At 42.0% G+C, this 12,942-nt stretch overlaps 1 protein-coding gene across 1 annotated transcript in view; it reads right to left on the bottom strand.

Annotated features, from left to right (window-relative positions):
- Window positions 1-247: 247 nt before the first annotated feature.
- The window catches only part of LOC310715429 (unconventional myosin-XV-like), a 36,042-nt gene continuing 23,347 nt past the window's right edge, over window positions 248-12,942 (bottom strand). The window contains 28 exon segments of the mRNA XM_083521861.1: window positions 248-459; window positions 1,195-1,335; window positions 2,229-2,362; window positions 2,718-2,851; window positions 3,059-3,192; window positions 3,502-3,662; window positions 3,746-3,842; window positions 3,929-4,006; window positions 4,179-4,273; window positions 4,647-4,777; window positions 5,222-5,304; window positions 5,853-5,926; window positions 6,136-6,208; window positions 6,410-6,470; window positions 6,551-6,663; window positions 7,306-7,430; window positions 7,573-7,647; window positions 7,789-7,900; window positions 8,543-8,684; window positions 8,771-8,889; window positions 9,772-9,887; window positions 9,975-10,050; window positions 10,732-10,791; window positions 11,044-11,159; window positions 11,377-11,479; window positions 11,932-12,025; window positions 12,158-12,323; window positions 12,754-12,841. Of these exon segments, the coding sequence (XP_083377987.1) occupies window positions 358-459; window positions 1,195-1,335; window positions 2,229-2,362; window positions 2,718-2,851; window positions 3,059-3,192; window positions 3,502-3,662; window positions 3,746-3,842; window positions 3,929-4,006; window positions 4,179-4,273; window positions 4,647-4,777; window positions 5,222-5,304; window positions 5,853-5,926; window positions 6,136-6,208; window positions 6,410-6,470; window positions 6,551-6,663; window positions 7,306-7,430; window positions 7,573-7,647; window positions 7,789-7,900; window positions 8,543-8,684; window positions 8,771-8,889; window positions 9,772-9,887; window positions 9,975-10,050; window positions 10,732-10,791; window positions 11,044-11,159; window positions 11,377-11,479; window positions 11,932-12,025; window positions 12,158-12,323; window positions 12,754-12,841 (3,003 nt within the window). The 3' untranslated portion in view covers window positions 248-357.

Here is a 12,942-nt window from a genome sequence, read left to right as displayed (position 1 = left end):
TGGTGTTCTCCTGTACGCTGTAGCGAGATGAGTTGTAGTTTTATTGTGTTGTATGTTCTCGTTGGTGTTCTCCTGTACGCTGTAGCGAGATGAGTTGTAGTTTTATCCTGTGTTGTATGTTCTCGTTGGTGTTCTCCTGTACGCTGTAGCGAGATAAGTTGTAGTTTTATCCTGTGTTGTATGTTCTCGTTGGTGTTCTTCCTGTACGCTGTAGCGAGATGAGTTGTAGTTTTATTGTGTTGTATGTTCTCGTTGGTGTTCTCCTGTACGCTGTAGCGAGATGAGTTGTAGTTTTATCCTGTGTTGTATGTTCTCGTTGGTGTTCTCCTGCACGCTGTAGCGAGATGCTGGATCGTGCTACAGGAGTGTGATTTCGCTCGGAGGAAGAGTGAGGCGTTTTTCCTGCCGCAGCAGCAGATTCTCGACGTGCATGGCGACGACGCGGCAGAGCTCCAATCCCTAAAAACATACAAATATATCAAACCATCGAGCGTAAATATTCACCTGTACAATACCAACAACTGTTTATAGCTCAGCAGTTCTGAAGGTACAGGTTTATTTAATAATTTATGGAAAAGGTTCCAGCAGCTTGTCCTCGGACTGAGACGAAGCTGAAACTGGAGACGTTTTCCTTCAGAGGTGATTCAAAGCAAAGCTCGTAACGTTCCCGAATCAGCAGGAAACGTTTTAATCCTGTTTTGAGGACTGCACAAATATGTTCTACATAAACTACGATTAGAGGTCTAGTCTGGAAAAACCAAGTAATTGTGTGCGTTAGGTTCCAGGTCAGAGGTCAGTGGTCCTGAACCACTGGGTCACTCAATACACTTCAAACATGCTTTTCAACTGGTTCATGATGTACAAAAGTTTAAGATCCTTGTTCCAGATTGCGTTTAATGTCGGCTGATTTCATACACGTGGCTTTTTTCAATTTCCGTCCTGTCTCCGCCCCCATCCTGTGATTGGTCAGTTACAGGTTTGAACAACTGTCCGTTTGTTTGTGAATCGTTTTCCTCATTGGCTCTGGGTTACAGGGTAAAGTCAGAGGTTCAAACCTCAATTCACTCTTTTAGATGCTGCTACACTCATCAGTCTTTACACTGTGGTGTGTTTCTGAAATTACAACAAATATCTGCTAACGATGTTTGTGTATATATATATATGTGTGTGTGTGTGTGTGTGTGTGTGTGAGACCTGTTCCAGCTGTAACTGTGTAGTTCTGTGGTTGTTCGTGTCTCCCAGTAGAACGTCGACGTAAGGGTAACTCTTCCCGGCGCTGGGCCGCTGCGTGTACGCCGACTGGACCAGCTTTAGAGGGAACTTCACCAACACGTCCTAGGAAAAAGGCAAGTAATGAAATTCTAGATAAAAGCATACATGCAGAAAAGATCTAGAACAGCGTAGAACATGGCCGCAGGAAGTGGGGGTGCTGGGGGTGCTGCAGCACCCCCTATTGGCGAGAGAGAGATTTTTAAAAAATGTAGGCTATTAAAAATATTTTGCACAATTTATAACGTCCTTATGAATATTTTAGGAAATGATTTTGACACGTAGGCTATTAAGTGTATTTTGGATTTTAATTTAATTATTTTAATTATTTTAATGATATTGATTTTTCAAGTTCATGTGTAAAGCGCGTTTCACACGCGCGGGTGATTTGAGTTTGGTTTTCTCTGGCAGCGCGCACACATAGCCTAAATGCCTTGCCCTTGTGGAAGATCAAATTAGCTCTTCATACCTTTTACAACAACATGAAGATATCAGAAAAAGAGATCGGTGGTCTCTTTCCTGCTCGTGTTCCACATCCCTCTCAAAGTGCAGAGCGGGAGGCTATAACGCGTCTTTGTGTGGAAATATATTTATTTTTTTAAATGGATTAAACTTTATTATATTATGTAAGTTACCAGTATTTACTGATATTTATTTCAATGCTTTACAGGCTTTAGTTACTTTGGGTTTTTCTTTTTATTATTATTTCAAAACAACCCCCCAACCACCGCAACACCGCCGGTATTTGGTCCAGTACCACCGCGGTGGTAAAAAAAAATTGCCATAATCACAGCCCTATGTTATTTTTTAAATGTATTCTAAATAGGCCCATAGGCTCATAGGTTTTTTTTGTCAAATTCACAGCACCCCCTGTTCAAAATTACTTCCAGAGGCCCTGGCGTAGAATGAGGACTGTGCTGGAACGGGATTTAAAGCTTTTATAGAGTTTCGAGACGTACATGAGAATCTCTGTGCAGGAAGTGGAGGCCGTTTTGATTGACAGCCAGGATGCAGGGGGTGGAGACTGTGCTGTCGTTACTGCTCAGGATGTAGAAGAAAGACGAGCCGAACATGGGGAATGCACACACCAATCCTACAACACACACACACACACACACACACACACACACACACACAGGATTGTATAATTCATATGGACACTGTTCTATGTTTAGGCTGTGCATGTAGTGTGTGTATGTATAGTGTGTCGTATGTACTGTAGTGTGTGTGTTTGTGTGTATATATACTATTTATAGTGTGTGTATAGGCTGTGTGTAGTGTGTATATATAATAGTTTCTTTCTTTCGGCTTCTCCCGTTAGGGGTCGCCACAGCGGATCCTCCGCACGTTTGTAGTGTGTATATATAAGATCATATATACCTTTATTTAACCCACAGGGGGATTATTAGTGTGTGTGTGTGTGTGTGTGTGTGTGTGTGTGTGTGTACCCAGGAACTGTGATCTGGCCTGATGAGGGCTGAGGCTCTGGACTGCGTGTGTGTGTTGTGTAAGCAGGTGCATCCACTGCTGAGGTCCCTGTCTGATAAACAACTGCGCTGGAATATATTCTGCCAGCTCATGACTAAACACACACACACACACACACACACACACACACACACACACACACACACAGACACACACAGTTTCTATAATCCAGTCCCAACAATGATTTGTGGTTGAATAAGTTATATGGCCTTATAACCCCGCCCTATTAAACTCTCCATTCTGATTAGTCAATAGAGTGTAATAATAATAATAATAAAGTGGAGGGGTTTTGTAAGCGTACATGTTCGGTGCCGTGGCGACGTCCTTTGCTCTGTGCTGCAACGCCGCCAGTTTAGCGATCTGATGAAGCTGCTGGTCGCTGACTTTATCAGGAGGAAGCACAATCAGTAATCCCTTTAGATAGTCAGGTAGAACCTGAACACACACACACACACACACACACACACACACACACAGAGGAAATGAGTAAACCTGAATGAGAAATGTGTAAATGTGTGTGTGTGTGTGTGTGTGTGTGTGTGTGTGTGTGTGTGTGTGTGTGTGTGTGTGTGTGTGTACAGGACGTAGGTGAACACACCTATGGTTTGGAGGATAATCTGACCTGCTGTAGCAAATCATTTGCTCCAGCTAGACTCATGATCTGTGTTTTGTATTTGACTGCTGAACAATGAAGAGAGTGACTCTGAGAAAGTAGAAGATGTGAAGGAGGCTCTGAAATCCTACCTGGTTGTAGTGCACGCTGACGCTGAGCTCGTTGTCGAACTTGAGCGCCTGAGACCAGATCACGCGTCTGAACCAGAAGCTGTAGTTGCTGTCTACGGTCTCCGCCTCGGTGCTGACGTCCAACACGTATTCCCGTTTGTTCAGCGGCCTCACGTTCTGACCTGAAAACAACGCGAGAGGAATTGGAACCAGATTATTGTTTCCCTGTTGGTGACTGTACAGCGTGAGAAGTCTGCACCCGTACCTCTGTGTGTTACGAGGAAGATGGTGTACTCGTTCATGGCCTCCAGTCTTTGCAAAGCCAACTCGTAACACAACTCCTCAATGACGTCTAAAGCCACCTACAAAGCAGATACGCTCGTCTCCATAACGCTAAAAAACACACAATTGCTAAACGAACTGAGGGAAAAGAAAGATGCAGACGTACAGTGCAGGTTTTAACCTTTAGATGTCGCTCGATTCCTCCAGGAAACAGAAAGCACTGCCTTTTGGAGCTGCGACCAGCCTGAAGGAACCCACACAGAAGAACAAAAGTCTACTTTAATATGATATATTGCTTTCCATACTTCCTATAAGTGCTCTTTCACTTCAGCGTCATCGCCTACGTTACTAGCATCGTTAGCACGCTAGCACAATATTATTATATTCGGTATAGTATCTGGATGGTTTCTACCGACCACGACGGCTTTGAGCTCCATGCTGCTGGGACACACCCTCCTCCCACCACACTGCGTCGTCTTCATCAGGTTCTGCTCGCAGGCTTTAGCGATGCCTGAAGATGTGGAACACACGTTAGAGATTAGAGCTAGTGTGTGTGTGTGTGTGTGTGTGTGTGTGTGTGTGTGTGTATATGTACATACAGTATATACATGTGGGTTGTACAAGGGGGTGTAACGGTACTCAGAATTCACGGTTCGGTACGTACCTCGGTTTCCATTTTTGAAACAATAAAAAATGATGTGCTTGGTTAAATAATGTCAAATAATATTTCATATCAAATAAAATTGATTAATGCAATACACTTTTTTATTATATACACACGTGTACGAAGCCGAAAGCCTGGTACCGAAAAATGTACAGTTACACCCTTATTATATATATGTGTGTGTGTGTGTGTGTGTGTGTGTGTGTGTGTGTGTGTGTACCCTGGAACTGAGACCCCGAGCTTGTGCATGCATCCTGCAAGAATTTCAGCAGGAAGGGACGGAGGATGTCCGAGCACGAGTAATATGCTGTGAGAATGTAGAGTAGACGCCAGCCTCTTAGACTGCTCTCTCTGCACAACACACACACACACACACACACACACACACACACACACACACACACACACACACACACACACACACACACACACTATATGCTAAGTATTTGACAATAGTTAGCATTGTTCTATAAGCAATAGCACTTATTAGGCACTAGAGGGCGCCAGCTCACATCTACTCATCATGGAACAGATATTTGTAATATAAAGCTTTGTGGGTTTGGTGGCCAAATTTGATAAACTGACCAGGGATGAGTAATAATTATTTCCTTTTCGATTTGATATCACAAAGTCAAGGAGCATATCATTGATTTCAACAAAGCAATCAATGGCCTGGACTTTTCCATAAATAAGAGCCATATAAATGGAAAAAGGTCACGTGTCCAGATATTGCATGGATGAATAAATGTTGTCTAAATTAAGGGAGGAAAAGAAGGAAAAAGTGTTGTATCTTACGGTTTAGAACTGGAGTTGGCGGTGATCTGTTTGAGGACTTGACAGTACGCTTCGTCTCGCATCAGTCCGTTCTCACCAACCAACTATTAAACATGTAGAAGAACCTGATTACGCTTTTATAGCTCAATATATACATTCAGGTTGTCATCAATAAATAGCTGATAGGAAATACAAGAAAAAGGCCACGTCCACGGAAATGTGGCTTTCCAAAGTGGAGAAATCAGAAAGCGGCGTTTTTGTGTCGCAGTGTGGACTGTGGAAACGGAGGCTTTTGAAAACATCATTGCTGTGATGTTTCGAAGAGCCGGAAAGTAAACAGACGACGGAGCTCCAAGCGCCTCACGTTTTGCTCACACGCAGTACAGAGCTGTACGCGTTCGCAGACGTTTCAGCATCTTTTGGGAAACATTTGAAAAAGATCGTGTGGAGCGTTTTCTTTTCTTTTTTTTTTTGTTTTGGAGGAAAATACTGCTTTCAGATTGATCCAGATTAGTGTAGACATAGCTTAGGAGATTTCTTGATGCAGGTTGCTGTGGTATGAGGGGAAGTGAAAAACAGATACACTGATAAGAAAACAGCATTTATATGTAATGAGAAAAGATTTCTGGAGCCTTATGTGGGAGATTTTTACCTTTAAGAAGGTGCAGAGGACAAAATGTTCAGATTGGCCTCGGAGTGGATGATCACCCATAAACTTCATTATGGCTGAACACACACACACACACACACACACACACACACACACACACACACACACACACACACAATTACTCCAACCCATCACCAATTCTAAAGTTATGCACTATGTCACATGACTGAGTTAAAACAAACATACATGCAATATGGCAGCTCTTTAAAAGTCTCTGTGACTAGTTAGGACCGAGATTGTTGTCCTGCAGTAACTGATTTCTTACCCAGGAACGTTTCCGTGGCGACGCGGTTCATGTTGGGTTCTGTGAACTCGATCAGTGATTCCTGGATGGGGTTCTGAAGACAAGTTTTCACAACGTTGGTATTTAGCATCGATCCTAGCGCAAGCTTAGCCTACACACGGTACATACTATAGGCCACGGACATGTGACCTAACAAATAAATCTGCATGGCCACGCCCCCTTACGATAACTGTAAATTGGATGTATTGTATAGACGATAGGTAAAAGGTATTTTGTATTAATCTGTTAATACAACCTTGCTGAATTTGATCATCTCTGCAGGATCTCTGCCACCGTGGTCTTTCTTGGATTTCTCACTAGCAACACGAGGGGAAAAAAAAAGACTTTATAAACCTCATCTCTGATAGAAAAATATCTCACATACTTGCGTACAAACCTTTTGCTTGCTCCCCCCTTCCTAAAGTATTTCCGGGCAAATTCCACCATGGTGTACTGACCATCCAAAAACACACTGCTACTCGTTTCAGGGTCCAAATCCCCCAAATGGTCCTAAAAGATGATGAGATGAATTCAGCACAAACCTGTCGCTTAGCGTTTATTGGTTTATATTATGAATCGTTGCATGGACTGGACTCCTGGGACTTCAACATCCAGTTGTGTACATAAACAATGAGCATTAATTTGTGTTTTTATACTGAATTAGCTGGATGGATGAGGCACTGGTTGGGATGGTATTCAAGAACTTGCATCAGTTTTTTTTTACACTGTTGAAGATGATGAACCACTTTTTGTCAGTGAATACCACTGGTACACCTGCAACTGGACTGTGTGTCTATGTTAGGAACTCATCATCTGGAACAATATGATCCTCTTTTCAGTTTCATCATCATTAGTAGCATTGATTGTTGTTTAATGAGATTTCTATAAATGGTTCCATTTATAAACCATAAAAATGGATGTCAAGTGTAATCTATATAACAGAATGCTACACTGACTAGTCTTGCACTGGTGCGCTCTAGTGGCAGAAACTGGTATCGCAATGTTTCTGGCTGTTTCTGCGTCCCTCTAGTGGTGGCACACGGTCCTTACACCAAGTTCTTCATCCGTTTTTTTGGTTATTATTATTATTATTATAATTATTATAATTATTATTATTATTATTATTATTATTATTAACAACAACATCATCACCTGGATGTTCCTGGTTGTCGTGTTTCCTAGCTTGTCCGAGAGCAGAAAATTTGGAGCCGAAACTGGAATGACGCAGTCTGCAGGAAAAGCGCCGCTGTGACTCATCACTGGCTCGAACCTCCATCCTGGATTTACATTTTTTTTTTTAGATTGGATTAGTGAAGCATGCTAGCTGTCCTGGTTACACACAGAGACACTAACAACCTCTGCTGCGACCTTCCCAAGTTTTACACACAAGGAGATGTTGACAATTTTTAATCGTCTCACCAAAATCTGTCGTGTCTCTGTTTATGTCCTCCAGGTAGATGACCTTTTTCTTCACTACACATCCATACAACTGGCCTTAAAGTGTACACACACACACACACACACACACACACACACACACACACACACACACACACACACACACACACAAAGTAAAACAAAGCAATGTGATAAAATGTGGGTGAGGGTGTATTTGTGTGTATTTCAGACTCTTACCCTCCTGTAGGCCATCCTTAGGGTGTAAACGGATGATGTCTCCTTTGTGGAAGCTGAGCAGGGCAAACTCCTCAGTCACAAAGTTCCTCTCAGCTACAGCATACTCCGAGTCCTGGATGGATGGATGGATAGATGGATAGATAGATAGATAGATAGATAGATAGATAGATAGATAGATAGATAGATAGATAGATAGATAGATAGATAGATAGATAGATAGATAGATAGATAGATAGATAGAGAGAGAGAGAGAGAGAGAGAGAGAGAGAGAGAGAGAGAGAGAGAGAGAATTTGTGGATTTGTGGAGGACATGGCAAACTGTGTTCACAGATAAAGATTACTGAAGGTGTTAATGATCCCATGCAGTGAATCCATTACAGAATCCATCACTGTTTTAAATCACTGCTGACTGAGGACCCAAAGATCACCAACATCGAATACTGATTTTCACCCTCGTGCACAGAGATTTCTCCAGATGCAATTTGATGTTGAACATTATTCTGAAATTGTTCCACAGTTTGTAGTCGCAGTCTTTCACAGATTGCTGGAGCTCCGCCCATCTTTACTTCTGAGAGACTCTCTAAGATACACTCTTTATACCCCAATCATCTCACTGACCTGCTGTCAATCAACCTCGTTAGTTACTACGTGTTTCTTTAAAATTGCACATTTTTTGTGTTCTAACTTTTTTCCATTTTTAGCAGAAACGTTTTATTAGAAAAGGAACTTCAGAGTGAAGAAAAACAAGCGTGACCTCCTTCAGCTGGGAGATGAAGAGATCCACCATGTGCTTGATCTGCGGCGCTTTAGGAGAGAACAGGATCAGCTTTTCGCTCATGAGATTAAACTCCAGCATGTTCAGGGACGGGATGGTGACGAACAGGATGTCGGTGTATCTGAAAGGAAGGAAGATTTCCACCTCGTCACTCTGCCTGATCACACTGAGCTCCACACTGGGGTCAGATTAGAACCTGGATTATACCTGTATGTTCTGAGAACTCTGAAGTAATCCTGAACTTTGGTGCTGCTGTGAACCATTTTCAGAAGTTTGATGCCAGAGTGAGACACACCCAACACCTGGACTCCTGTACCCACACTGCCCTGCAGCACACACCACCACACACAGCATCATAACATCGTGTTTGTGGATTGTGATTGGCTGAGGGAGTTCAGGTGTGAATAGTGGATTGTGATTGGCTGAAAGGAGTTCAGGTGTAAATAGTGGATTGTGATTGGCTGAGGGAGTTCAGGTGTGAATAGTGGATTGTGATTGGCTGAAAGGAGTTCAGGTGTGAATAGTGGATTGTGATTGGCTGAAAGGAGTTCAGGTGTGAATAGTGGATTGTGATTGGCTGGAAGTTCAGGTGTGAATAGTGGATTATGATTGGCTGAAAGGAGTTCAGGTGTGAATAGTGGATTATGATTGGCTGAAAGGAGTTCAGGTGTGAATAGTGGATTGTGATTGGCTGAAAGGAGTTCAGGTGTGAATAGTGGATTGTGATTGGCTGGAAGTTCAGGTGTGAATAGTGGATTGTGATTGGCTGGACGTTCGGGTGTGAATAGTGGATTCTGATTGGCTAGACGTTCAGCTGTGAGTTCAGAGAGTTGGAAGTTTGCTTTTGTCACTTAAATCTAAATGAATGCTGCTTATAAACACCTGTTACCATAGTAACACCCAGTTCCATTCAGAGTGAGACAGTGATTGTACACATTTCCTAATGACCTCACTGAGCTCCACTGAAGAGAAAATATTTAAATGAGAAATAGAAAGATAAACAGCACCAGGAGACAACTCCAAAAGCTTCACCATCAGTGGAGATCAGCGTGCCTCCTCACCCAACATCAGTACCTACATGATTTTACCCTTTTTCTCTAAATGCGCACAAATCTCTTCCCAAAAGAGTGGAGGTGGTAATTATACAGGAAATCTTCACTGCTGATTATTTTTCTAGAATAACAAGCCCTTGCTTTATAAATACTCACCGATGCAGGGAAAAGCCGTGAAAAATAAATTTCCCAAGACTCTCGGGCTGCCAAGACCACGGCCTTCTTCACGCCTTCATCCTGAACGTTTGCGTGGTGCTCGATCTTGTGTTGCGCTATCACACACACATTTTTATTGATATAAATTTTTTTACAATGCCGTAGCTAAAGCAGCCAAACATTTGGAGTTCAGTCTCACGTACTAAACAAGGCCTTCATCTTCAGCCTCTCCTCTGTGGTGATGCGCACACAAGCCTCTGAGAACATGTCATTCACTACCTGAGGAGGTCAAAGAAAAAGGAACACTGAGTTTCCCTTTAAGCGAAGTACATGAACCCTCACTCAGGGAATCCTTTAAACCGACGTTTTCTTTTTACAAGAAGGAACATAACAACACTGTTCAAGAAGGATGAATATGGAAGCCATCATCATCATCATCATCATCATCATCATTTTAATCTTAATTTTAATTACAAAAAAAACTTTTGTTACATAAAGTATTACGTTAAAACATGAAGAAAGAAATGGGGTTTCTTAATTAAATCCGCATTTTATATAGAAATATATATAAACACACACAGACACACACATATGTTTGTGGACACCTGACCATAAGATCGCTATGTGAATCTCTCTGAACTTCCCATTTTACATTTAGTCCCCATTTGCTGTTATAATGAGCTCCACTCAAACAGTTTGGAGAAGAAGCACATTTGGCTGGAAAAGTCAGGTGTCCCAATATTTTTGTTGGGTTAGGGTTTAGGGCTAGATTTGTCCATGTCACTACGTTTGTCTCAATACTGGTGTCATATAAATGGCTAAAGCAATGGTGTGTTTTATGGGAAACATTTGGAACCGTCCACAGCAACAGAAATACTGTTCATATTACTATGAATTAGTAAGAAATCTCCTTGTTTACAGCTAAATAAAGTAGCAGTAGAAAGCAGCTATTGTTCTTACCTGCTTGAATATCAGGTCCAACACAAGCGGATGGTTCCAGCTGTCCTTGGGGTAAAACACCTAACGAGAGACCTGAATTTATTTCAACAGTAAACATCCAAAAAATCCTGCCACATTTTTTTTCTTAACAAACAAACATGAAGGTGTTACTTAGCCGCTGTCCTTGAGTTCCTGTAAATACTTTAACTAAGGTCAAGGTCCCGTCCCACGGCTTATGGGTTTAAGAGATTCTGTTATTTACATTTTAAACAGTGTCCCACCAAAAAAAAAAAGAGAAAAAAATGGGACTTTTACACTAGAAAAGACATGCACCTCTTTCCTGAGGTAGATCTTCCACGGGACGTTGGTGTAGGTGTAGTATTCGTCTACGCTGCTGAAGTGGAGCGAGGTTTGAATGGTTTCTGTTTCTACAGGCACATCTCTGGACACTGCACAAACACACATACACATTCACAGTGCTTGTGAGGACCCTCCATTGAGATCATTAATGACCTCAGAAACAAAAGAAAAATATATTTTTTTATAGAGGACCAAGAACCTAAAGATTGAACTTTTCAGATATTCCTATCATTGTGAGGACATTTGTTGGGTCCCCATTAGGATATAAAACACGAGATTTGTGTTTGTGTGCCATGTGTTTGGTACCTGGTGGTATTTTCAACGGTGGTTCTGGTGCTCGCTTTTTTGTGCTCTGTGAAGGTTTCAGACCGGTTTGTCTGGGTCCAGTTACAGAAGATGGAGCACTTCTCTGCAATCACACACACACACACACACACACACACACACACACACACACACACACACACACACACACACACACACACACACAGACACACACACACACACACACACACACACACACACAGACACACATGCATATATGCTGTGTTCCATTATATGTTAAAGCTTCTGTCTTCTGACCAAGATCAAGAAAACACCCCCCCATACTTGAAGTCTTTTCAAGTTCCTCAGAGCTCAGGAGAGATGTTCAATCAAAAGGGTCACTCACAGCATCATGAGTAATCACTTAGAACTTCTTTCCTTGAGTAATAAAGTAGGTTCTATTGTATGTACACCTATTAGCTGATCAATCAATATACAGGTATGCACTCTCTCTTTTGGCAAATCCAGAACTTCCAGCCGATCACAATCCAGCATTCACATAACCAATGTCCAGAGTCAGAACGGACGAGTTATTACCTGTGGTGGAGGCGGAATGTCCATCTGCGTCTTCAAAATGTTCAATGCCTCATCATGCGGGTTCATTCTTTTCGCAAAAATTTTGCCTTCTCTCCTGCAAAACAGAAATGCAGAAGCGATTTAGGATCCGAATCTGCACACAAAGAACATCTATTTAGCTGTAGGAGGAATCCTGTGAAGGTGAAAACAGGGTCTGTAAGAAGGGAACGAGCGTTAAATCCCACACCTCCTGGTCTCCGGCTGCGGCGGCTCGGGGGGAGTTTGGTATTGTTTAATGATGTCCTTTATGTTGTGACTGGGGACGATGTGCTCCGAGTTAGACACGGAATATTTTACCACTTCACTATCGGGGGCTCGAGCGGATCGCATCGGCCCCAAGACCGCTACTGGAGCTGAGACAGAAAGGGAGAGAGAATATTACAAACAAAGGATGGAAACAGCATATTAAAAAATGGGATCAAATCGACCACATCTTGTGTACACATCAGGATTTCATAGCCACAATATGATCTACACCATCTAAACCAGATAACGCTAAAAACCAAGTGCTGGATCACCTGATATTCTGTATATATATAATGAATAATGGAAACCACTGTAAGCCATTAAACCACAAATTCCTCCAGTGATTCCTTTTAGCAATAACATCATTACAACTATTCTTTTTGTGTTTAAAAATGGCGGTCTATTATTATAGTATATCTATTGGTATTAGATATCTATTTTAATAATCCACCTGAGCAGGTGTGTAAGCCGATTCTGAATACCAGGAACTTGTGTAACGCTACACAAACACACATGACGAGAAATCAGATGACCTACCGTGCTTCCTGGCCGGCTTTCTGTCTATTAGCACTTTTACTGGAGCAGGATTTAGTTTCTTCTCAGAACCTTCGCTCAGGTCTTTACTCTGGAGATACACCAAGATTAAACATGCAACTAAACAAATAAATAATCTTTTAAATAAAAAACAAGCACATGACACTGTCAAAAGCTTATGGACACCTGACC

The sequence above is a fragment of the Silurus aristotelis genome (assembly GCF_946808225.1).
Source record: "Silurus aristotelis genome assembly, chromosome: 20".
Taxonomy (NCBI): domain Eukaryota; kingdom Metazoa; phylum Chordata; class Actinopteri; order Siluriformes; family Siluridae; genus Silurus; species Silurus aristotelis.
The sequence above is the reverse complement of the archived record's forward strand: the minus strand, read 5'-3'. Positions and strand labels throughout refer to the sequence as shown.